Raw genomic sequence first — 25,680 nt, forward strand, 5'->3', positions numbered from 1 at the left:
TCCCACTGAAGTCAAGAGATACTGCTGATGACTTAAGTGAGTTTGGGATCAAGGCCTAAAATCATTAGTTTCTAGATTCCTGCATGTGTTACTCTTTAGAAACACAGAAACCAAAGACCATGAGAGCCTTGGTTCAGCAATGTTCACTCACTGTAATTACAGAAAGATCAGCCGTGTGGAATATGCCCACCCAATCCTAGCAGATGATCCCTGCTCAATAGTCCAAAGAAAAATGAGCAACCTTAAGTCCCTTTCCAACCCTAGCTCTGGTAACCAGTTCAGACCTCTGCATGTGAGCAAGAATCACCATGGTTAAGTATCTGAGCCACACACACATTTCTGTTAAAGTGAAATTAAGATTGTGGACACACAGGTGTGGTTTGAGTATACCTATCAAGAATGTGAGTTGAAAAAAAATAATTAGAACCCAGGAAATTCAGAGAGTTATGGTTAAACTTACAAGATATCCAAAACCTTGAAAATATTCAAATTGTTAAGGTTGAACTAGGTCCCCACAAATCTCATAAGCATAAGACCTTTAATGAAAGCGTGGAAAGACTTCCTTCTGCATGCTATTTGTTTAATCATGAAAAAGCAAAAGACTTTTATATGTAGTGGAGATGACTGTAAAAGAAACCATAAAATGGCACAACCACTATACAATTAAAATTAAGGTGTTCCACTTTCTGTGGTCACTGATAAAATGAAACAGTACGATTTTCTCAGGGCATTTCTAGAAGACAGGTTTGGTTACTTACATTAACTGAATTTCCAATACTTTCAGATATTTAGGTAAACATTTAACCTTACAAAGCCACTGTCCAATTACATTTTTAGAAATTGATTAATTTAAAAAGACAGTTTTTGATTCAGCACTACTTATATCCTGATTTTTAAAATATTTTTAAAAGTATTATGTAGGATTTTCTGCTCCCCTGTTAATGTTTAAAGGTGGCTTTTTTTGGTTGGTTATGTTTCTTCTCTCTCTTTTACTGGGCCCAGGAGTAACACCACCAAATATGCTTGGTTTCCTTCCTCTTTTTGTGCACCCTCTTGTCTGCTGTTGCTTCAGGGTTAGGGTGTGTCTTCATTGCAGTTAACTTGGGCTCTTACTCTGGTGTTGCCACTCCCCAAATACACACAACTCTCTCGCCTGAGTTTGGTCATGCTTTAAACCTTGGCTAGCTAGGGCTTGGGTGCCGTTGTCACGCAGGCTGGTAACCCACCCACTTTGTAATGAGGACACAGACTAAATCACTTGCATGCTGACAGTCCTCCAATGCCTTCCCATAATTCCCCTTTCCCATGGGCCTAAAAGGACAGACATTCTTCCACAGTTCACTAGGAATCAATCATAGAGTGGCTCACAGGCCATATGGTAAGGCCCATTATTGTGTTGTTCTGTTCCAGCAAGAGGTTACTACATATTCTATGCAATTTTATGTAGGCAATAACCGGAGAGATCTTGTGTAAAAAGTTCTCTGCCAAGAAACACTGTCATGGTGCATCCAAAGTTAGCTGGCTGTCCACCGATTTTGACACTGTGCTGATTAAAGAATGTCTGGATATAATTTCCACAATATTTGCCTAATCTGGGTCCAAGATAGTACAAAATGATTGAAATATGTTCAAAAATGTATTGAAATAATTAGTGAAAGCATCATACAGCCCATACATGATACAGGTGAAAACATAGGTAAAATGCTCAAACCCCCCTTATATTTTATCTTTGAATTATGCATGAAATTACTTATAAAGCACAGAAGTCTAGTCCATCTAGTTAATATAATACACCAACATTTTCCTCATTGATCATGCAGACAGTGTGCAATAATCAGCCATAATGCTATTCTGGTCAAATTAGTGCTGCAAAACACTACCTCAACCTCTAATTTCTCTATCATCAGCAATACCCATAGTTCAGAATAGTTGTTAATGTATTGCATTTTAACTCCAGGCAAAGTATTTGTATGATAAATGCATGATATTTTAAATTAATTTCTTCCTAAATGTTCATAGTCATGTGTTTTCCTGGCAAATAGCATATTTTCCTTAGTGGCAGCATTGCAGAACAGTAGCATATAAAGGCTTTACATCCTTACAAAGAGGTTTTGGTATCCCAAATGATGATCTATTTAATATTAAAACAAAAAAGACAGGGTAGGAACACATTGAAAGGTGCTTGTACCTAGCACCACCACATTTTTCTAGCAAAAACAGTTAATATTATGGATATTGCAAGTACAGCAGTGAACATTGTTATCCATGTAGATTTCCAGGAAGTGATTTCATTATTGTCTCCTACGTGTTGTGGGGGGGTTTTTGTTGGTTTTTTTTTTTCTCCTCCTTCTCAACCACGTATCAGCATCCAGCATGCAACTATTGGAAAATTAACCGAGTATTGAGCCTGGCATGTGCACCACATAAAAAGAGACAGTAATAAAACTTGCAAGCTTTGGATCTGACCAGTTAACACATGTATTCATGCAAAACCAGTGTGGCCACACTCAAGAATGGTGATGAAGACCAAGAAATCTCTTGTCAATCATCTAAGATTCAGAAATCCAGTTTAATAACGTATTTGTATTGTTATATGCATCTAGCCTCAAATCAAGGAGTCCACTCAATTATTTACGTGTGTCAGGCAGAATAAATACCATGCATGTGCTCAAGCATGGTTGGACTTCCATGGTGATAACTGATACATTGTTGAGCATTTCAACAGCAGATGACAAAATAATCTGATATCCCCAGGGACTCAGGATTCCATCCCACCTGCCATAGGTATTCTATAGACAAAAAGCACATAGAGAAAGCAAGTAAATGCTGTGTTCAGCAGTCAATATTACAGGGAAACAGATTGATGGACAGTACCTCTTCCAGCACGAGTTCCACATCTTTGCCCAAGCCCAGGAAGACACTTTGGTCAATACCTGCCTTCCCTGTGTCTGGACCAGTCTTTCCTGCCATCTGCATTATATACCAGAAAAGGGAGTGATACATCACTGTGGCCCATAAATGCAAGAAAGGTTAACTAGATCAGGCAGAAATGATAGCTGCAGTACAGATAAAAAGAGCTGCAGCATTGGAGGATCATAATATTGTCTTCACATACCAGGACAATATGGCATTTGAAGACCGGTACCATAAAACATTTTACAGAGACTACACAAAAGTTTTGACAAAGTTTGTAGATAAGGATAAACCTGCTTGTGTTGAACAGATGTACAGCAAAGCCTACAAGATTGTATATGCCACTTTCATCCACCAGAGGCTCATTGTAGACCAGGAGGTAGTGCGGATGACAAGACTAACCCTTACCCAAGACTGTTTGCCAGAAGCTGGGAATGGGCGACAGGGGATGGATCACTTGATGATTACCTGTTCTATTCATTCCCTCTGGGGCAACTGGCATTGGTCATTGTAGGAAGACAGGATATTGGGTTAGGTGGACCTTTGGTCTGACCCAGTATGGCCATTCTTATGTTCTTACCCAGATTTTCATTGAGCTTGTAAAAAAGCATGGTGATTTGTACATCACCATGTAATTTGGTGATTCAAATTACAGATAAGTGATACATTGTATAGGCCAATATTTTCATAATCATTTAGGCACAATCATGGCAGAGACAAATGGAAATTTAAACATCACAGCATTTTTCTAACCTTTAAGTTTGTAGAATGACAGGTTTCAGAGTAGCAGCCGTGTTAGTCTGTATTCGCAAAAAGAAAAGGAGTACTTGTGGCAACTTAGAGACCCAAATAAATTTGTTGGTCTCTAAGGTGCCACAAGTACTCCTTTTCTTTTTAAGTTTGTAGTAATTCTTGAATACTATAGTAAAACAAATTTAAAGAACGGTAGCAGAACCATGACTTACAACTACGATAAATGTCCCCATGGAGAACCCTGTTTTTAGAAATCATGCATGGTTTTGTATTGCGGCATTGGCCAACTGAAATATTGTCTGATATGCAATTTCCCTCAGCTCATCTTTCATATACCATACCACAAGAATGTCGGCGAGATGGTGTACGTTGACACACTTTCAACAAAGTACATTTATTAATAGACTTCCTTATTAATCAGAGGCAAAAACAGATACAGATACAGCTGTGAGTGAAGAGGAACAAATTCATTTTCAACCACAAGCTGACCTACCATCTCAAGATCATCAGCAGTAAGTACACAAAGCTGATGTGCAGTCAGCTAGGACTCTGCACAGTGGTGCACTGATCATCAAGAGCACATTGGATGACGCTCCTGGAACGAGTTGTCCCTGGCCACTAACAACAATCGATTTAAGTGTTGAATCTGCAACATCTGTTGTGCCAGTTGAACTTTGCAATTTGATGCTCTGAATTATTGACACACCAGAGGCACCAACACTGGCCGGTTATGTTGATCTTCCAGATGATGTGGACCTTAAACTCATATTACTTTCCCAAGACTTTGTTTACCTTGAATCAAAGTGTTGAAAATAGACACCTAAATCCCTTTGCCTTGGATTGACAATTAGACACTTGACAAGTGGTCACCATACTAAACAAACTGGGACATTGTGCATCTGAAAATACAGTAATTAGCCATGATGACACACACCTTGCTCAGCAATAGCTTGGTAAAGGTTCTGATAAGATTCCACTGGGCTTTGCAAAGAAGGCTTCAACAGCTCTAGTATGGGACCATATCAATTTTTGGAGAAGAAACCCTATCTTGATACCATAGAGCCACATCACTGAATCAACCCCAATATTAAGCAGGGCATCACTGCCAAAAGGTGTATATAGTTCTCTTAAAGCACCCCCTAGATTTGCAATAAAGCAGTACCATCAGAACAAGAGGCAAGGTCCACAAGCCTTGAGTCATAATGCACATGCCCCAATAAAAGCTTCCAGTTACAGATCAAACCTGGAACCTGCACTGAGAAATGAACTAGCATATATTTGTATGAAGGCTCTCAATGCTGACTCATGTACACTTCCTGGAGGGACATGTTTTCATACTACTCTTCAGCATGACTGTGCTCTTGAGAAATCAGCTATACCTTCCAGTTATTCAGGCATCACCAAACAGATGTCTACTGTCTACACAGTTCTCAAAGAATTGATATTGCTGATAAGCTTGAAATTAATCATGTAGTCTTGTCTTTGACCAAGCAATATATACAAAAGCACAAGTCCAATGCAAAGATGACTACAGAAGACGTTTGATAGTGTGCATAGGCAAATTGTACAGCTGCATGTCATTTCTAGGTGTCCTTGGCAAAGGCTTTGTGGATGGAGGACTTCATGGCATCTTGATGGAGTCAGAAGTTGCTGCCCAAGGATCGGTGTGTTCTGAGAGGACAGTGTTATAATTGCAGCATGAGAGCACACACACTTCTGTTGAAAACATGCAGCACCTGAGATTCCAGACTTAAATCATTTCCCATGGACAAAGCAGATAAGTATCTAGAGGTCATTAAAAGAAAATGACACTAGCGTTCCCTGTTGACTTGTTTGATGTTCTGTGTAGAGCGGATGAAATCACCAATGTAGTCATGAAATATGAAGCCATTGTCCAGAGAGAGAGCAAAGAGAGCCCAATGTTTGCCTTCTGGAGCTCTTACATAAACATGGTGCAACTCTTGCTCCCTTTTGTGAGAGCAACCCAAGAGTCTGACTGGGAGTTGCATCGTTCAGTTGTACGCTTCATGAAGCCCTAGTTTTTCTCTTACTATCAGACAAACTATACCAGGTATCTTCTATCATATTGACTGGAAATGGAGAAACTGCCCATCACACACTCAGAATGTTACACAGAACTCAGCACTCGAGGAGAGTGGACAACCCAACATCAAAGTGGACATGGGTTCTCTTAAATTGCATGTGACCAGGCAATTGAACAAATGTACAATAAAGTTTCAAAAGCAAAAGGTGGTTTGATTGGATTGACACAATGCCAGTCAGCAGTTTATCGCTGGATCTTGGCACAACGTAAAAGGGTTGCTATAACGAGATAGCATAAAGTGATGGCAGGCGTGACTCCAGAGGCATGGAAAAAGAAAGATCTTGTCAGCACAAAAATTCAGGATGATGAGACAACTATAATGAGCATTCTGTGCACTGCTGAATGCATGATTAATCCTTTTATACTCCTCAAGATGGACTAGTAAAAAGAACAGGAGTACTTGTGGCACCTTAGAGACTAACAAATGTATTGGAGCATAAGCTTGTGTGGGCTACAGCCCACTTCATCAGATGCATAGAATGGAACAAATAGTAAGAAGATATATATACACACACACACACACACACACACACACACACACACACACACACACACATACAGAGAAGGTGGAAGTTGCCATACAAACTGTAAGAGGCTAATTAATTAAGATGAGCTATTACCAGCAGGAGAAAAAAACCTTTTGTAGTGATAACCAAGATGGCCCATTTAGACAGTTGACAAGAAGGTGTGAGGATACTTAACTTATTGAAATAGATTCAATATGTGTAATGACCCAGCCACTCCCAGTCTCTATTCAAACCCAAGTTAATTGTATTTAGTTTGCATATTAATTCAAGCTCAGCAGTTTCTCGTTGGAGTCTGTTTTTTGAAGCTTTTCTGTTGCAAAATTGCCACCCTTAAATCTTTTACTGATTGGCCAGAGAGGCTGAAGTGTTCTCCTACCGGTTTTTGAATGTTATGATTCCTGATGTCAGATTTGTGTCCATTTATTCTTTTGCGTAGAGACTGTGCGGTTTGGCCAATGTACATGGCAGAGGGGCATTGTTGGCACATGATGGCATATATCACATTGGTAGATGTGCAGGTGAATGAGCCCCTGATGGCGCAGCTAATGTGATTAGGTCCTATCATGGTGTCACTTGAATAAATATGGGGACAGAGTCGGCATCGGGCTTTGTTGCAAGGATAGGTTCCTGGGTTAATGTTTTTGTTGTGTGGTTGCTGGAGAGTATTTGCTCAGGTTGGGGGGCTGTCTGTAAGCAAGGACTGGCCTGTCTCCCAAGATCTGTGAGAGTGAGGGATCATTTTTCAAGATAGGTTGTAGATCTTTGATGATGCGCTAGAGAGGTTTTAGTTGGGGTTGGTGTCACATAAACACCACCGCTTACTTACCTACATGCCTCCAGCTTCTATGTGATGATCCTTCAGACACCATTTTAGTGTACCTGATTAAGCTTGCAAGAAAGTACAAGTGTACTTATCTGGACTTTATGACAAATAAAATGTATTTTACTCAGGGAATAAGCACTAAAGTGCAACAGCCATACACAATTCAAAATGAACACAGGATTTGAATAAGAAAATAAAATTTTGATTTATATCAATTCATACCCATCCAGAAAAACTGTCACTTATAAATATTTGATAAATGTCATGTAAAGGGGATTACGATAAAGAGGTTTGTTTTACTTTTTCAGTGCTATTGCTGAGGAAAATAGGCAGGCTGGCTGGCAAGGAAAATAGTAATACTTTAGGTATTTACATAGAAAAATGCATCAGATGCATTAAGTGTATCATTTCAAGTAGTTAAGCTGATGTACAAATACTTTTCTTGAAGGTAAATGATAACATAATCCAGCCTACAATGAAAAATGAGTATTGCTGAGAAAAACAAATTATGGGGATGGATAATACCTTGACCTATTCTTACTACCTAGAGATAGACATGGTAATTTATTGCACATCTCTCTTAGACTGATGATTGTAGAAAATACTGATGCATTAAACACCCAGTAGGGCAAGAATTTTTAGTTCTCTAGCGTATTTTGTCCATAAATACCAAAAAATAGGGCTGTCAATTAATCGCAGTTAACCCACATGATTAACTAAAAAAAATAATCACTATTTTAAAAAATTAATTGCCGTCTTAATCGCACTGTTAAACAATAGAATACCAATTGAAATGTATTAAATATTTTTGGACTTTTTCTACATTTTCAAATATATTGATCTCAATTACAACAGAATTCAAAGTGTACACTAATCACTTTTATATTACAAATATTTGCAGTGTAAAAATGATAAAAAATTTCTCAGTTCACCTCATACAGGTACTGTAGTGCAATCTCTATATCGTGAAAATCAACTTACAAATTAATTTTTTTTGTTACATAACTTCACTGCATAACAAAAAAATGCAAAACTTTAGAGCCTACAAGTCCACTCAGTCCTACTTCTTGTTCAGCCAATTGCTAAGAGAAACAAATTTATTGACATTTACGGGAATACTGCTGCCCACTTATTTACAATGTCACCAGAAAGTGAGAACAAGCGTTTGAATGGGACCTTTTTACCTGGCATTGCAAAGTATTTACGTGCCAAGTGTGCTAAACATTCATATGCCCCTTCATGCCTCAGCCACCATTCCAGGGGACATCCTTCCATGCTGATAATGCTCATTAAATGAGTTAATTAAATTTGTGACTGAACTCCCTGGGGGAGAGTTGTATGTCTCCAGCTCTGTTTTACCTGCATTCTGCCATATATTTCACGTTACAGTAGTCTCAGATGACGACTGAGCATGTTGTTCATTTGAAGAACACGTTCACTGCAGATTTGACAGAACGCAAAGAAGGGTCCCATGTGAGATTTCTAATGATAGCTACAGCATTCAACTATTCGACATTGGTGAGGCCTCATCTGGAGTACTGTGTCCAGTTTTGGGCCCCACACTTCAAGAAGGATGTGGATAAATTGGAGAGAGTCCAGCGAAGGGCAACAAAAATGATTAGGGGTCTGGAACACATGAGTTATGAGGAAAGGCTGAGGGAGCTGGGATTGTTTAGCCTGCAGAAGAGAAGAATGAGGGGGGATTTGATAGCTGCTTTCAACTACCTGAAAGGGGGTTCCAAAGAGGATGGCTCTAGACTGTTCTCAATGGTAGCAGATGACAGAACGAGGAGTAAAGGTCTCAAGTTGCAGTGGGGGAGGTTTAGATTGGATATTAGGAAAAACTTTTTCACTACGAGGGTGGTGAAACACTGGAATGCGTTACCTAGGGAGGTGGTAGAATCTCTTTCCTTAGAGGTTTTTAAGGTCAGGCTTGACAAAGCCCTGGCTGGGATGATTTAACTGGGAATTGGTCCTGCTTCGAGCAGGGGGTTGGACTAGATGACCTTCTGGGGTCCCTTCCAACCCTGATATTCTATGATTCTATGATTCAACCCAATGTTTAAGAATCTGAAGTGCCTTCCAAAATCTGAGAGGGACAAAGTATGGAGCATGCTTTCAGAAGTCTTACGAGCAACACTCCAATGCAGAAACTACACAGCCCAAACCACCAAAAAAGAAAATCAACCTTCTGCTAGTGGCATCTGACTCAGATGATGAAAATGAACATGCATCAGTACACACTGCTTTGGATTCTTATTGAGCAGAACCTGTCATCAGCATGGACGCATGTCTTGTGGAATGGTGGATGAAGCATAAAGGGACATATGAAGCTTTAGCGCATCTTGCAACACCAGCTGTAACAGTGCCATGTGAATGCCTGTTCTCACTTTCAGGTGACGTGAACAAGAAGGAGGCAGCATTATCTCCTGGAAATGTAAACAAACTTGTTTGTCTGAGCAAGTGGCTGAACAAGAAGTAGGACTGAGTGGACTCGTAGACTCTAAAGTTTCTTTGTTTTAAATGCAGTTTTTTGTACATAATTCTACATATGTTCAACTGTCATGATAAAGAGATTGCACGACCGTACTTGTATTAGGTGAAATGAAAAATACTATTTTTTTACCATGAAAATATTTGTAATTAAAAATAAAGTGAGCACTGTACACTTTGTATTCTGTGTTGTAAATGAAATTGGTATATTTGAAAATGTAGAAATCAAAAAATATTTAGAATATTTTAATAGAATATTGTTTAACAGTACAATTGTGATTAAATGATTTTAAAAAATTAATTTTTTTAATCGCTTGATAGCCCTATTAAATGAATTTTTCCACCCAAATGGGGTATTTGCAATATAGTTTTCCTTGTATACGACTTAAATTCTTCATTACTATTTGCCCTATAAAGACTCAGATCAGCCAAAAATGATTGAAATGTATATGGAAGTCTATTAAAGGCAAAATTGAATGATCGAAGTTATGGACACAACCCTTTATCCGGATGGTGTCAAAACTGGTAGCTTTGGATGTGCTGTGTCAAAAAAATGCAGGGTTTCTTGTGAAGAACTTTTAACACAATATCTCTCAGGTTATTGGCTATATAAACCTGCAGAGAGTAAGTAGTGCCCCTGTTGCTAGAACAAAACTCATTTTCTAAGCACTATAGACCTCACCGTGCAGCCTATCAGCTTAATTGTTCAGTCCACCAGATATCTGGGTTTCTTATGCAGGTTGTTTTGAGATTAGGTTTAAATCTGGAGAGTTTCATGTGTTTTGGTTTTTTTAAAAAAAAAATACAGATTGCTCAGAAAATTCCAGTTTAACTGAAGTTAGAAAATTATGATTACACTATCTAGTACTCACATGGCACACGTCACTGTAGATATGTCTTCATTAGAGTTAACTCAGGTGACCAGCATCTGAGTCTGAGCACCTGAGTTAACTTAAGCTGGATGCGAGCAGCCACACTGCAAAGCTATACACAAGTTATTGTGTCCTTACTGGTGCTTTACTCGCCCATATGAGCTACTAAGCTACTCTGATTCTTTCTCAGTGAGTGGTCGAAGAACTTGTCTGTCCTTTTATCTGCCTCTGATAGCAATATCCAGAGGGAAGTAAATTCTATATCATTTTTGCCAGAACTCACTTAATCCTGGGGCTCATGAAAATGCTCCTGAAGACAGAATTCAGATTTTGGCCTGGGTCAGATTTCAATAAATAGCAGGTTCGTTTTGTTTGCTTTAACTCCCCCAAAGCGGATAGCCACTCTTCTAAAAAGTCTGGAAGCCCATTCCCATTTCAAGTTACGCAAGATAAAACTCTGAATTCAACTGGTAATATAGTCAGCATGCTTCCAGGAACAATATGTCAGCAAAGAGTAGTTCTATAGTTTTGTTTGGACCTTACTGTTGCCTCCATTTCTCACGATAAACTATTTGGTATCAATGGGAAAACAAATTAATAGGTTTTCCAACCCCCACATTCATCTCTACACACAAATGGACCTGTGGCATGATGGATTTATCAGCCTAAAGGGGAATATTTGGTAGGAGCCTCTTACTAATAATACTGACAGTATGAACCTGTGGTCTAATTAAACATAAAAATCAATCAACCCAGGAACTAGCTGTTTAAATCTGGTCACCTTATCCCATATCTAGAATGGAGAGGAATTCTGAAAATTGTTTGACTTAAATGGGCAGTATTCAAGGGGCAAAGACCTCCAGCCTCTTTTGCATCTAAATTATAGGTTATGATAAACAGGAAAGTATATGTGGAAGTGATGCTGCATACACACACACACACACACAATCTAAAGGGGGGGGCCCTGAAGATAAAAACTGCCCCAAAATTAAGTCCAACATGCTTACCAGGTTAAAGGGTACTAAACCATTCAATCTGTCATGAATCTGTTTTGGTTCTTTTTCCCCTCTCCAGTTATGCTGAGATTAGATTGAAACCCAAAGTTCCATATTTTTTAAAAATTTAGATTGGTGAAAATTCCAGTCTCACTGAAGTTAAAACATTATGATCCCACTGTCTAGTACTCATAGTCCACAGTGTTTTATTTGAGCACCCACTGTAGTTAATCAATGGCTGTTTTTAGTAACACTAGAAATTGAAGATGTGTACCATCTTTGGCTATGAAGTTAAATCTATCTTCATTCTTGCTCCTTTCTAAAGTATTTAGTAGAAACAAATGGTTGTAAATCATGACAATGCATTTGTAATAAACTGTAGGAGATACTTTTACCAACTGGCTACATGACTAGACAATCGTCTTAGAAACACCTTTTAGAACTGTTTACAGATATAGGTTATAAATTTGAGTTCTGTGAAAGTCCTAAGCAAACTGTTTTTGGGTGAGTTATAGCAGTAAATAGATGTAAATTACAATTACACATAGGAACAGCCAGATGGAATCAGACCAGTGGTCCATCTAGTTCAGTAGGCTGTCTCCAGCAATGGCTAATACCGATTGCAAGAAATCTTGTGCACCTATGTGAAATAATTTTCCCATAGGAGAAACTTAACTATCAGTTAATAGTTGTCTTATGGCTTGAAGCATAAGGGCTTATATAGCTGTTATTTTATCCTATCTACCACAGATAGGTCTGCTGATGTTTATATTTAATTCTTTTCTGAGGCTTAGTAAGCGCTTGGTCTCTATGACTCAGACTCAACTTTAAGGCCGGAAAACACCATGATCATCTAGTTTGGCCTCCTGCACATCACAGGCCACAGAACCTAACCCACTCACTCCTGGAGTAGGCCCATTAATTTTGGCTGAAATGACTGAAGTTATCAAATCTTGATTTAAGTCTTCAATTTATTGAGAATCCACCATTTATTCTAGTTCAAACCAGCAAGTGAACCAGCAAGTGACCCATGCCCCACATGGCAGAGGAAGCAAAAAAACTTCTAGCATCTCTGCCAACCTGACCTAGGGGAAAATTTCTTCCAAACCCCAAATATGGTGATCAGTTAGAGCATGTGGGCGAGACCCTCAAGTCAGAAAACTGGGATAGAATTCACTGTAGTAATTCAAAGTACCCCCCCCCCATGTCCCATCTCTAGCTGTCATTCTTAGCAGTTTTCAGAGTAAAAAGAACAGGAGTACTTGTGGCACCTTAGAGACTAACCAATTTATTTGAGCATGAGCTTTCGTGAGCTACAGCTCACTTCATCGGATGCATCTCTTAGTCTCTAAGGTGCCACAAGTACTCCTTTTCTTTATTCTTAGCAGTATTTTTGTCCCATTTTTAGTCATCTGATCACATTAGCCGCATTTAAAAAAAAATGCTGCCACACATGGAGCAGAGATGCTCTGAGCCAACGACAATGACTCCCATTAAAAATCTAGTCCTTTTAACCCTTTACCAAGTTGAAAATTGACTGATTATTCCCATTGTTTTCTTACTTTCACTTTGTGGCCATAATTTCTTACAGGATTTTAATTGTTATACAGAGTAAGCATTTCTGCTTCTCAGAGCTTGTAGCAGCAAAGCGCCTCATTGAGCTACCTTTGGCACACCCACCATACACTCATCATTGCCTCCTCTTTAAACCTACATGCTGTGAATAAGAGCTATATGTAGTCTGATACATCCTTCAATCTTGGAATTACAAAGTAATGTGCTAGTTTTAACATATGTTCTGTTACCATTTTCATAAAAGCACCACCATATAGTGTGTATGTTTTGTTTGGTTAACTGCTTCTTAATTGTCTTGGTGGTTTGTAAAAGTCACATTTCTGAATATGTACAGAACAGTGATAGTCAGGCACCAGGAGCACTGCACCCTTTTATGAAGGTTACACAAATCATCAGCAGGTTTTATTGTTCAGAATAATCCTTCCTCTAAAGTTAAGGTGACTAAAGCAAATTAATTCTTACTGCACTTCTCTAGAAGCACTGAAATAAGGGGTAAGAGATCAGGGCTTTCCTATCAAATTTCCATTGAAGACTACAAAGGTATCTGCAATAGGATATTCCTTTACTTACAATGTAACTGTCTAGCTATAAACATTCTGAGTTTCACAGCCTAAGATCTTGTGTACAGCTAAACATTTTCCCCTGTGTCAAAATAAAATCCGAGCAACTACCCCTACATGGAGTAAGATCAGTAGTATTTACTTTACAGTACTTTTTTTTTTTTTTTTTTTTCTATTTTACCACTTGTTTACAAAGGAAACCATTGGAATACAGGAATCTCACTTTAGAAGGAGTGATATTTTGCTTTCAAGATTCAGTTCAGGTTTACACTATGCCAAATACATTTTAGCACAATAAAAACAAACATACACAAGAATGCTGAGTTACAGACTAACATTTTGACCAACACTGGCTGGATGTTGTAGAATCCCCAACATTAATAGGGCATATACAATAAACACATTATATGGTCCTCAGTGAAGTATATTCATAATTCCAGACTGCAGTGTGTCCTCCCATGGTTTTTTAATAGGTTATTTTAGAGTTGTCCTTGCATTTCATTTTCAGAACATAACTACCAGGGCAATGAAAAGCCATATGCATGTAATTGCTGTACAGTAAGACTTACGATGTTTCACTTTGAAGTCAATAGCAAAACCCTCCCATCTTTTGTATTTATAGGCCCAATCAAAGGTCAGGGATGCATCATATGAGGCACTTTATAAATATTTACCAAGAAGTCAGTCTCTGCCCCTGTATAGTGTTAAGTGTCTTTAGAGAAAGACACAGGGCTGGCATGCTCAACTCCAACCCAAGATGCTGCATTTCCTCTTCCCCTGCCTACAAGATGATGTATTTTCATAGAAACCATGGCAATAGACAACAGACGTCCATTCTGGCTCTGCTTCATTGACTAATTTATGCTGTCCAGCATATATGTAGTAATATGCATTATCTGCTCCATATTTTTATATATATTAGTATGCATTAAGCATAAATATTGTAATAGTGATGTAGCCTAAAACTAACCTACACCATACTCCCATAACTTCTTCCATTTGGCATAAGCAGATAAGAAACTTGTCAAAATCAAGATTCATTCATTCTATGTCTTAGTACAAGCTAGGGGAGGCACCTTCATGGACCAGTACCTAGAATGCTAGTATCTAAATCAAAGATACGGAAAGAACAGAAAAACTAGTTAGGGAGCTGGGTTGGATTTTAGTGACCTGTAAAGAGAGATACAACTTGTATTATGTATAAATAATACCAGCTAAAATGTGTAACTTGGGGAGCACACCTTCTGTGTAAGGTGAATGTATCATCACTGCATGACATGGCTTCTCAGAGACTGGTATCATATATAACCTTACTCCTGTACCATAGTATTATTGTCTTAGAGCAGTAAGACATGTTCACATGGTTCATTATTAATGAAAGTGTGGTGGTCAAGCAATTGACTATACAATTTAACACCCACAAATTCACCACCAACCCCAGTAAAATCCTGCTATTGTGGCTAAAAATCACTTTTGGAAACCTGCTCTTCTAGGGACATCTACCCTGATTTTACCAACATCCCCTACATATTTCCAGTGCCCCGTAGTTATGCAGCTAGCCTGACTTCCAAAGATAAAACTAGACATATTCATGCAGCGCTATCCAGTTCCCCTGTCATCAAAAACTTGGTAGTTACATTGCGATCAAATTAGGCTACATACATGTAAAAAGCAAATTGCATTTACAGAAATTAAGGCAAGGCAAGTACAATAAAATTTATTAGAACAAGACTTGATTATTGAAACATTTGCATTGTACCAGATAATTTTTGGTTGCTAGTTTTTAATAAGGAATCCCTTGATTTACCCAGATAAGATATTAGACCAAAGAGGATGTGGAACACATATTGGTAAGGATATATATTGTAAATCTTTTTTTTTTGGTCCTTAAAAATCTCTTTTTCCAATAGTGTAGAGTTTTGCCCACAACATGCTGCAGAGACAGTGCGATAAAGGAAACAGTCTTAATTATTTACTCTGCTTTGGGCTGCAGTTTATTTTTTTCTGGCTGAAAGAAATACTCTTCGATAGCACTGACCAGCTCACCTAATTCCTCCTTCAGTTGGTCAGGGTCACTAAAACAAAAAAAAAAAAAAAACACAGTAAACAAAACCAAATCATAGTAGAGCAGCAAAAAAGGCTAGAAGAAAAAGAAAAACGGGGTATATTGCGAGGGCTTGTCAAGACAGACAGTGCATGGCAAGCTGGGATGTACACTGTACTGTAATGTAATGTACTGTACACTAGGAGTACATGTGGACCCTGCTACTGCGTGATAAGTTCCCCAGTGTGCACTGATTTACACCCCAGCTTGCCCAAGCACTAACTGTTAGTCTAGCCTAGCCCGCAGTCTCATGTGTGATGTTTTAACAGCACATTTTCTATTAATGCTAGTAAAATTGTGCGTTTGATTTCTTAGTCCCACATGTGGGACTAAATCAGTGTTTAGCTCCAACCTTTTTGTATCAAGGAGGTGAATTTACATGTTTGTCCATGTTTTTCTAATTATTTGATATAACAGCTGATTTAAGCTTCAAATATTTCCCATTTCATCCCTAGTTTGTATGTTTAGTAACATTTAGACCTTGTATCACTTTTCTTTCATTCATGATAAAGCATAAATACAATTAGCCTTTAACAAAAGTTAGCTTATTTTTAAAATACTTTATAAACACATATTTGTATTTTTGAATCCATCTGTTGCCTCTCATCTTAGATTAAGCTTAAGAACTGCCTTTTTCAGATACTGTTATTTAGAGTCTATCACAATGGGATTGGGGCCTTTAGGCAAATATTACCATAATATTCAACATTAAATATTTAAAGATCAATTTTGATGAGCAATTCATAAACAGTGTTTTCTATTTGAGTTAGTTGTTAATGTCCAAAATCTTCGATCATCACTATAGCTTAGCAATCAAAAAGTTGTGAATAGCTACAGAAAACAGAAGAAATGCAAGCTTCTCCACAATACTCCATCAGTGTGCTTCAGCCAAAACATAGCACATTGATATGGCAGTCTTCATTTCTATTCAATCCCTGACTTCTGCTGAAACTTCCAAAAACGGTTGTCTATTTTGGGGAGACCACCTGAGCCACCAATTCATTTCACACACAACATGGTTCAGACACTACCAATCTGGGCTAGCTCTGAATGAGTAACCTAAAAGTAAAATACTACATATGCTAATTGTCAAAACTATAAGGCACATTTCCCTCCCCCCTTTTAAAAACAGGGAAGGAGGGGCTTTAAGATTTGAAGTTGCTTGCTTTGATGATGGTAGGTTATACTAATTACAGCACTGCACTTAGAACATTACTTGTGATATACTCTTATGTTATCTCAAGAAAGCCTAAAGCATACAGATGTGCCAGTTTTTAGCATTTGTACATCTACATAAATGTGTCCTTGGTTGAAAGAAGATAGATAATGCAGAGCTTCTGATGAGGGATCCAGAAGATCCACCACATAATTAAGAATATATTCTTTGGGGGAAAAAACTCCCCAAATTTTACACATTTATGAAAGTGGGCCAAATTCATCCTGGTGTCAGACAAATAGGCTAAATACCAAGATGTTATTTGACTTCTGACAGTCAATTACCAAGGCTACTTGAGTCAAAGGAATAAGTATGATATTTCAGTAATAAGTCTTGATATCAACTTTGAAACAAAAGATTTGAGAAAGGAAGCAGCCCTTTCAAATCATCTTGGAATATTTTAATACAATTTTAAAATGTTATCAAGTTGAGGGCCTCTTCCTGCTCCTACGGAAGTCAAGACAATCCATGTTTAATGAAACTTCAGTGACAGCAAGAATTGGCCATTAATTGTGCAGAACTAAAGCTTTGAACACATTCTTTTTCTAAAAAGAGTGTCATTATTAAAATTATATTAAAATAGGCCTTTTTTAAAAAAAAACAATTTATTCCTAAAAGCAACACAATACCTGTTTCCAGGAGGGGCGCACAATTCAGCATAGTATTTGATTTTTGGTTCTGTCCCACTGGTCCTCATAGTAGCCACCCCTCCATTAGCAAAAGTAAATGTTATCATTTGGCTACTTTTACTGGTAGGAAGCACCTAGAAATACATATACACACACACACACACATATATATATATATATCATAGAATAGCTTCTTTAAAAGTTCGCTACTTAAATATATACAATGAGTTTTAGATGCAAGAGAAAAAAATCTAACAACTTGTATTCAGTGCCAAATACACAAACTGAACTATTTTATTTTGGCCTCCCAACTTCAGACATGTTGGAGTTGATCATAATCTTACAGTCAACCTAGGATTTGAAAAGGAAAGCCATGTCATGGCTTGAGTCACTATTAGATAACACATCTTGAAATCTTGTCAAGATTTTGGTAGCATATAGAAAAAGCTACACAAAGCATGTGCTCAGTGACTATCAAAAGAAAAAAATAAATACAAATCACCCTTGATTCTAAAAGAAGGCTAAAGAATCCAAAACTTCACATCTGAATAGATATTTTACATTTCTTATATCAGTGCAGAGGGGAAACAATCCCTCCAAGCAGTAGGAAAAAAACAGAGAAAAACTTAAAGCTGTAGTAAATAGCACAAATCCTCAGAGCTTCTTCAGTGGACTCTGACATTTTATGCAGTTTAGACAAGATCACAAAGCATGGCTACAAGAATCTGTGTGGTTTTTAGTTGGTATTTTCACTTCTCTCAGTGTTAAGTATACTGTTAATTGTATGGACTATAAAACCTGATCATTTTTATAAAAGGATACTTACCGCCTTTTGATCAGGCTGGCTGCTATCATAGCCAGTAGTGAGATCCCTTACTCCAGAAACTTTAAATTTGCCACATGATTTTGGGTAAGTATTTTTTCCATCATAATTTCTAAGATTCTCAAATAACTCTTTAATAGTCTTAGGATCATGGCAGATAAAATATGAAGCTTTAGTAATGTGGTAGCCATACCTGTTAAGAGAAAATATAGTGATTCGAGAACACAGTCTACTTAAGCACACACCATGCATACCTTCTCATTGTGATACAAAACACATGATACATTTGTGTTTATAATGCATCTAGGTCAAGGGTTCTCAACCTTTTTCTTTCTAAGGCCCCTCAACATGCTATAAAAACTTTACACGCCACCTGTACCATAACAACTGCATATAAACGCCAGGGCCAGTGCTAGGGTAGCAAGCATGGCAGTTGCCCAGGGTCTCATGCCACAGGGGGCCCTGTAAAGTTAAGTTGCTCAGGCTTCAGCTTCAGCCCCATGTGGTGGAGCTTCAGTTTTCTGCCCTTGGCCTCAGCAAGTCTAATACCAGACCTGCTTAGCAGACCCCCTGAAGCCTACTCGCAGCCCCCCAGGAGGCTCTGGATCCCTGGTTGAGAACCATTGATCTAGGTAATATAAAAATAACTGATCCTCACAAATCTAAAACTGGAGAATAACTAAACAAAAATGTAAGTGAAAAATATGTAAAGACCAAAACTGCTGGCATTTAGTTTAACATGAACGTCCCCCTGTATTTTAACTGTTGCAAAAATACCATTTTTTTAAAAATTGGGAATGAAAAAGGGTATAATTACAAATGACAAAAAACTGTACCCCGTTGCAACTGTGGCTCTTAAAGATGTGTTGCCCACAACACGTCCAAAAAAAAAAACAACCACACACACACCCCACACCAACACCACAGTTACTCTAAGGTAGGTAATTGTCCACATGGATTCTACTCTTGGTGAGTAACAAGCTGTAGTTGGTTTGCTTGGAGGTGGATACTGGGAGTCCTACTTTTAAACAATGACTGCAGAACAGCTCTACCAAAACAGGCATCCAATGTGGAAGCTTTTACGAAAAATACTGTTTTGTGAATGTGTAGACTACATAGCTTTGGTACAAATTTGAGAAAGAAGGACATTCACCCTCCCTGTCCAGAAGATTTTACAATATAAGATGACCAGTAATTGTTGGCCTATGCCTTGTTTATGTAATCATATACCATGTATCTGCAAAACTTTCAACACACAGGTCTTACAGGTAAGACATAATATTATATAAGACAGGGGCCAGTCCTGTGTGTAACATGAGCTCTAGTCTCCCATCAAGCACATCTCTTTGGCATTAATGGGAATTACAGACAGGGCCATCCCTACCAATTATGGTGCCCTATGCAGCCTGAGCACCTGCTCCCCCGCAGGGCTGCACTCAAGGTCTGCGGGGCCAGGCAGGCAGGAGCGGTGGGGGGCCAATTTGGGGGGCCCCCCACACCCAGAGTGGTCTGGGGAATTAATGGGGGGCCAGGAGCAGGAAGCGGAACGACCCGGCCCCAGCCCGCTCTGCTTCTCCTGCCCCAGCCGTGTCGCTTCGGGGAAGGGGTCTTCCCCCCCTGCACTCACCAGCAGCAGCGGGAAGCAGAGCAACCTGGCTCCAGCCTGCTCTACTCTGCCAGGTTTCAGCTGCATCACTCCGCTTCCTACCACCAGCGAGTATGGGGGACGATCTTTTCCCCACCCACCCACCGGCAGCGGGAAGCAGAGCAACCCGGCTGCAGCCTGCTCCGCTGCACCTGCCCCAGCCGTGTTGCTCTGGGGAGGAGGACCCCACCCTGCACTCAACAGCAGTGGGAAGCGGAGCGACGTGGGTAGGAGCTGACTGAGTAGAGCGGGCTGGGGCCGGGTTGCTCCACTTCCCACTGCTGCTGGTGAGTGTGGGGTCACTGGGGAAAGAGGAGGAATGGGGGCAGGCTGGGGGCAGAGTAGGGGGGAGAAAGAGTAAGAGGCAGGGCGGAGGGAGTTGATTGGGACCCCACACCCCTCTAGGGACGGCCCTGCCCCTTGCAGTAGGTGCAGCCCACCGGGGTCCAGCTGAGGGATAGGGCTGGTTGCTGGAGCTGCTGCGTATGCAGTATGCGGCTGCCTAGGGCACCATGGAATTTGAGGAAATACGGTACCCCAAATTTCATGGTGCCCTACGCAGCTGCGTATTCTGCATATGCCTAGGGATGGCCCTGATTACATGTACACCAGGAGCTGAATGGACCCTCCTAAGTTTACAGTGTTGTGACTGTGTCAGTCCCAGGATATTAGAGAGACAAGCTGGGTGAGGATCTCTCTTTTATTGGACTAGCTTCTGTTAGTGAAAGAAACAAGCTTTCAAGCTACGGAAACAAGCTACACCTTGTTTATGTATCTTGCGAAGCATGTAGAAGATCACTGGGGTGGGTTCATGGGGGATGAGGCTGTACCATTTCCCCAATATACACAAACCTTCAAAAGACGAGTCTGGGAGCTTAAATTCACGACTCTGCTAGACACTAAAAATCATGGTCTTAATAAAAAGACTGGATTTATGACTTATTACAGCAATCTGTAAGTAACCCACTAACCCTTCCTTTTTTGTTCTATGACTGCACGGGTGTTAATGTGCCACTTCACCTTGAATGGCCCCTTAGAACATGTGTTAATTTCTTATGCTAACCAATCTGTTCCACCTTGTATTTAACAGCGACACTGAGGACCACTCCCAGACCTGAAGAGCTTTGTGCAGTTCTAAAGCTGGTGTCTTTCACCAGAAGTTGGTCCAATAAACTGTATTGCCTCACCCACCTTGTCTCTCTCTCTCTCTCTCTAGGACCAACACAACTGCCACACTGTAAATTTAGGAGGGTCCATTTGGCACTTGGTGTATTTGTAATTCCCATTAATGCCAAAGAAATATGCTTGATGGGAGAATAGATCTCGTTACACACAGAATTGGATCCTGTCTTACAGAATCTGTTTTTTCTTGCCTACAAGATCTATGCGGAACTGAAAGCATTACTGAAACAGTTGTATAGCTTGTCACTTGAATAAAGGCTCACACTGAACAGTCTGTTGAGGCAACTGTGTATATTCTTGAGAGAGAGAGATTGAATATGTTAAGCTTTGTTTTTATGAGACAGGGCAACTTGCAAGTAGATAATTACGGTTGCAAAAGTACTTTGCCTCTATATTGTATTAGATATTATTCAGTAGCAAGTTAACTAACATATTGGAGATGGAGAACATCTGATAACTAGACAATGAAATTAAACTCACTCATCATAGATAGCTTTCAGCTGCAGAGACAAAGACAAATTTTTGGTTGCTAGCCAACTAGACATCTCTGCAGTTATAACAGCAGCACTGACACCATCTTTGTCCAGGACAACAGGGCTGCACATATATCCTAAACAAAAGAAAGCATATAAAAAGAATCCTGTAACAAAAGGAACTAGAGTATACAGAGAAAACCACAAAGAAACACTGACACTACAGAAGTTGGAAGTTTTAGCAAACAAAAAGTATCTTCATCACATTCTGGTGTTAGGAAGAGCACCCATAAGAATGATTATATAATAAACTTCAGCATTTCTGTAAGCAACATTTCAGGTGATTTTTCTGCACAAAAAGATGAAGTTAAACACTTCAGTACTGTAGATATACATCAGTGAAACGCTTTCCAACCACTTGCAGATCCACTAAGAGGTACTTTTACGGGGGGGGGGGGGGGGTTAAAAAAAATAAAATAAAAAAAAAAAATCACAGTAAGGCAGCTTAACCAGAGTTTGGTCCCAAATTTGATTCTTTCCATATGGCAGCATGTGGTAGTGTCAACAGAACTCCAAAAGTCATTCTTTCACTGGTGTTGGAGTGCTATTCTACTATTAAAAAAAGTCGCTTCCCAAATGTGTCTTTTGTGTGTCAATTATTCATAACAATTAGAGTTGGGTTGTTTTGGGTGGTTTGTTTTTTTAACTTGTCACTCATGGAAACTTGAATCTCAGATTTCAAGTTAACTTGTCTTCTTCATGGCTCATGCATACTCTGCAATTGGAATTGCGTTAACAATTCTGATAATGTACAAACCAGCTCACTACCATATTTGCATCGCCTCTGAAGTAGTAAAAACTCAGTCAACCAGGTAGATAGGATACTGAACACGCATGGGGAGTGAGTGTTGAAATGATGGCACTTTTACATATCACTTCTGTCCAGAAAGTGGCTTTTTACTCTTCTACAGTGCACCAGAGCTATCTATACTGTTTATTTCTTACCTATAGCTTCTTCAAATGCAAATAAAACTGTTTTCCCCTGGTCCGTGAGCTGCTTAGCTCGATTTCCCATCCATTTGAAACCTGTCAATGTCTCCTAAAGTGAGATGGGGAGGGGGGAAAAAAATGTAAGATACGTTGCACACAAAAACAAAAACATGATACAGACTTTTACACAAAACAGTTTACCTCAAAGTGAAAGCCTTCCTTCAGTGCAATTGCTCTCAAGATTTTGGAAGAGACAGTGCTGGATAACATGTATACATCTTTGATGGCAGCAGGATCTTGATTCTGATTTTTCCAGCAAGTGAAGAGCCACCAGCCTAAAAGAGCTCCCAGCTCATTGCCAGAAAACACTTTCCACTCACCACTGAAAACAAAACATGATGCAACCATTATAAAAACAATTAAAAAGACAATAGTGGAGAACATTTAACAGTTGTTGTGTACAAGAAAATTGGCAGAACAGAGGAAGTCATCTAACTGCTGTGGAGGTGAATTTGATTTTCAAAGGACAAATGGGAGTTAGGGATCCAACTCCCACTGAAAAAAAATTAATGGGAACTGAGTGTCTAACTTCCATTGGAAAATGTTCCTTACTTTTTTATCCAACTAAAACAGGACATTCTCCTTGTCATTCCCATTGGCTTCTATGCCTGTCAAAAGCTGCAACAATTCACTATCCGTTACAACTGTTAAAGCTAAAAAGGGAATTAAGAACAAGTATTTTTCATTTTAAAATGAAGTGTTTTGGAGCATCTACATCATATCTTGATGAAAAAAGACCTCATATTCACAAGCTACACCACCAACATGACTTGTGGGAAAAACAACTCGGTACTAAATGACCGTTATTAGAGTGGGTTCAGTGACAGCCTGGGCTACTAATTTTCACGTAATCACAAGTACATCAGGACACTAGATCATTAAGGAAGAATGGAAAAAAGTCTCAAACATAAATATAAAAAAAGGGTCAAAGCTGACTCAATTATTGGAAGAGCAAGGAAAATGATGAAGGGAAAAGCAGAAGAGAAAAGGGGAGTGAGAAAATTGTTCAAAAATCCAGTTGTGAAGGGGAACAAAGACATCACTAAAGCCGACATAAATCAAGACCTACAAAAACAGTACCTGTTGTGAAAGAGAAGCAGCCTCAGTCTCTTGCATCTATTGATGCCAATAGGCACAAAGTAATGCACAGCAACAGTTTAGTGTAATAGCAGATGACAAACTACTTGCGCTCTAATGGGAGTTTCTGTCAAGGAAGAAGTACAGATACTGTAGAAGTCTATTCTTAACATACTAGTTAGTGTACAAACATCTTCAGCAGGAGGAAGAGATGAGAGGACTCAGAATGCGAGGACTATAGCTGGCCAAGAGAAAGGCACAGAAAAGCAAGTACATACATTATGTGCTTAATTCAGACCTAGCTCTCACTGCTATAAAAAAGTGTGCTAAACTAGAAGCAGAATTTCTAATACAGACTATTAAAGTCAGATTTAAAAAAAAACAGACACATTTAGCACTGTGCTCTAGGTAAATGTCCCCAGCAAAAACATTTTCTTTTCCCTCAATGCCAACGAAGCCTTGTGTGTGTTTGACACATGCAACATTTTGCTGGCTGCTTGACTTTGCACATTCTTCCTAACACATTTGCTTTTTTACATTTTAATTTTGGTGGTATGTTAGTGGACTTAGAAATTCTGTTCCTGACTGCAATGTACTTCTGATTTAAAACTTCAGTGCACGCATCATTACATACGAACGGCCATACTGGGTCAGACCAAAGTCCATCTAGCCCAGTATCCTGTCTTCCAACAGTGGCCAATGCCCAGTGCCCCAGAGGGAATGAACAGAACAGGTAACCATCAAGTGATCCATCCCATCACCCATTCCCAGCTTCTGGAAAACAGAGGCTAGGACATCATCCCTACCCATCCTGACTGATAACCATTGATGGACCTAGCCTCCATGATTTATCGAATTCTTTTTTGAACCCTGTTATAGTCTTGTCCATCACAACAACATCCTCTGGCAAGGAGTTCCACAGGTTGACTGTGTGTTGTGTAAAGAAATACTTTATTTGTTTTAAACCTGCTACCTATTAACTTCATTTGGTGGCCCCTCATTCTTGTGTTCTGAGGAGTAAACAACACTTCCTTATTTACTTTCTCCTCACCAGTCATGATTTTATAGACCTCTATCATATCCCCTTAGTCTCGTTTCCAAGCTGAAAAGTCCCAGTTTTATTTCTCTCTCCTCATATGGCAGCTGTTTCATACCCTTAATAATTTGTTGCCCTTTTCTGAACCTTTTCCAATTCCAATGTGTCTTTTTTGAGATGGGCAACCACATCTGCATGCAGTATTCAAGATGTGGGCGCACCATGGGTTTATATAAAGGCAATATGATACGACCAAAAGGAAAAAAGGAAAAAAAAGGCAAACGTAGATGTGTGCTGGCAAAACATTAATATCCTGGAACTGACATGGCTACAGCTACACAGCATAAAACATTTTAGAGTAAAGGATGACAAGCTTAATCTACATGTCCTTAACAGACCCAGGGGAGAGGGTGCTAATAAATCCATTCCTCTTCCCAGATACAGAAGAGGCTCTCTAATCCACACAGCTGGAGGAAGGAAAAGCCCTTGAGTTGCTGTAGGAATGAAGAGGATCTGAGTTCTCCTGGTGAGCAGGAAGAACACTGTGCTCTCCTCCTCTTCTTCCTTCGGAGCTTGAGAGCCCAAGTTAATTGGAGTGGTATAAAAACTCAAACCTCTCTAATTTCAACAACCACAGGAGGAGACATGGTAAATAGCCCTCTCTCAGTGCTTAGCCAGTGTCGAGGGTGAGACCTGGGTTTCAAATCACTCTGATAGTGAAATATCACCTATACTTCCCCTTCCCTTGGTAGCAGCAGCAGAACTTTGTTCTGTATTGCAAGGAAATAAAAACCTGAAGTCCACCTTCAGGGCAGGTTTACAGTAGGGCT

At 39.3% G+C, this 25,680-nt stretch overlaps 1 protein-coding gene across 2 annotated transcripts in view; it reads right to left on the reverse strand.

The window, feature by feature from the left end:
* Positions 1 to 13,832: 13,832 nt before the first annotated feature.
* Positions 13,833 to 25,680, reverse strand: part of PGM2 (phosphoglucomutase 2) — a 30,844-nt gene continuing 18,996 nt past the window's right edge. For both annotated transcript variants that reach the window (XM_073342292.2, XM_073342294.2), the window contains exons 9-14: positions 22,879 to 23,059; positions 22,693 to 22,786; positions 21,695 to 21,824; positions 18,391 to 18,580; positions 17,565 to 17,698; positions 13,833 to 15,690 (exon numbers count right to left, since the gene is read on the reverse strand). In XM_073342292.2, the coding sequence (XP_073198393.2) occupies positions 15,588 to 15,690; positions 17,565 to 17,698; positions 18,391 to 18,580; positions 21,695 to 21,824; positions 22,693 to 22,786; positions 22,879 to 23,059 (832 nt within the window). In that variant the 3' untranslated portion in view covers positions 13,833 to 15,587. The remainder of the gene's footprint in view (positions 15,691 to 17,564; positions 17,699 to 18,390; positions 18,581 to 21,694; positions 21,825 to 22,692; positions 22,787 to 22,878; positions 23,060 to 25,680) is intronic.

The sequence above is a fragment of the Lepidochelys kempii genome, chromosome 4 (genome assembly GCF_965140285.1).
Source record: "Lepidochelys kempii isolate rLepKem1 chromosome 4, rLepKem1.hap1, whole genome shotgun sequence".
NCBI classification, from domain to species: Eukaryota; Metazoa; Chordata; order Testudines; family Cheloniidae; genus Lepidochelys; species Lepidochelys kempii.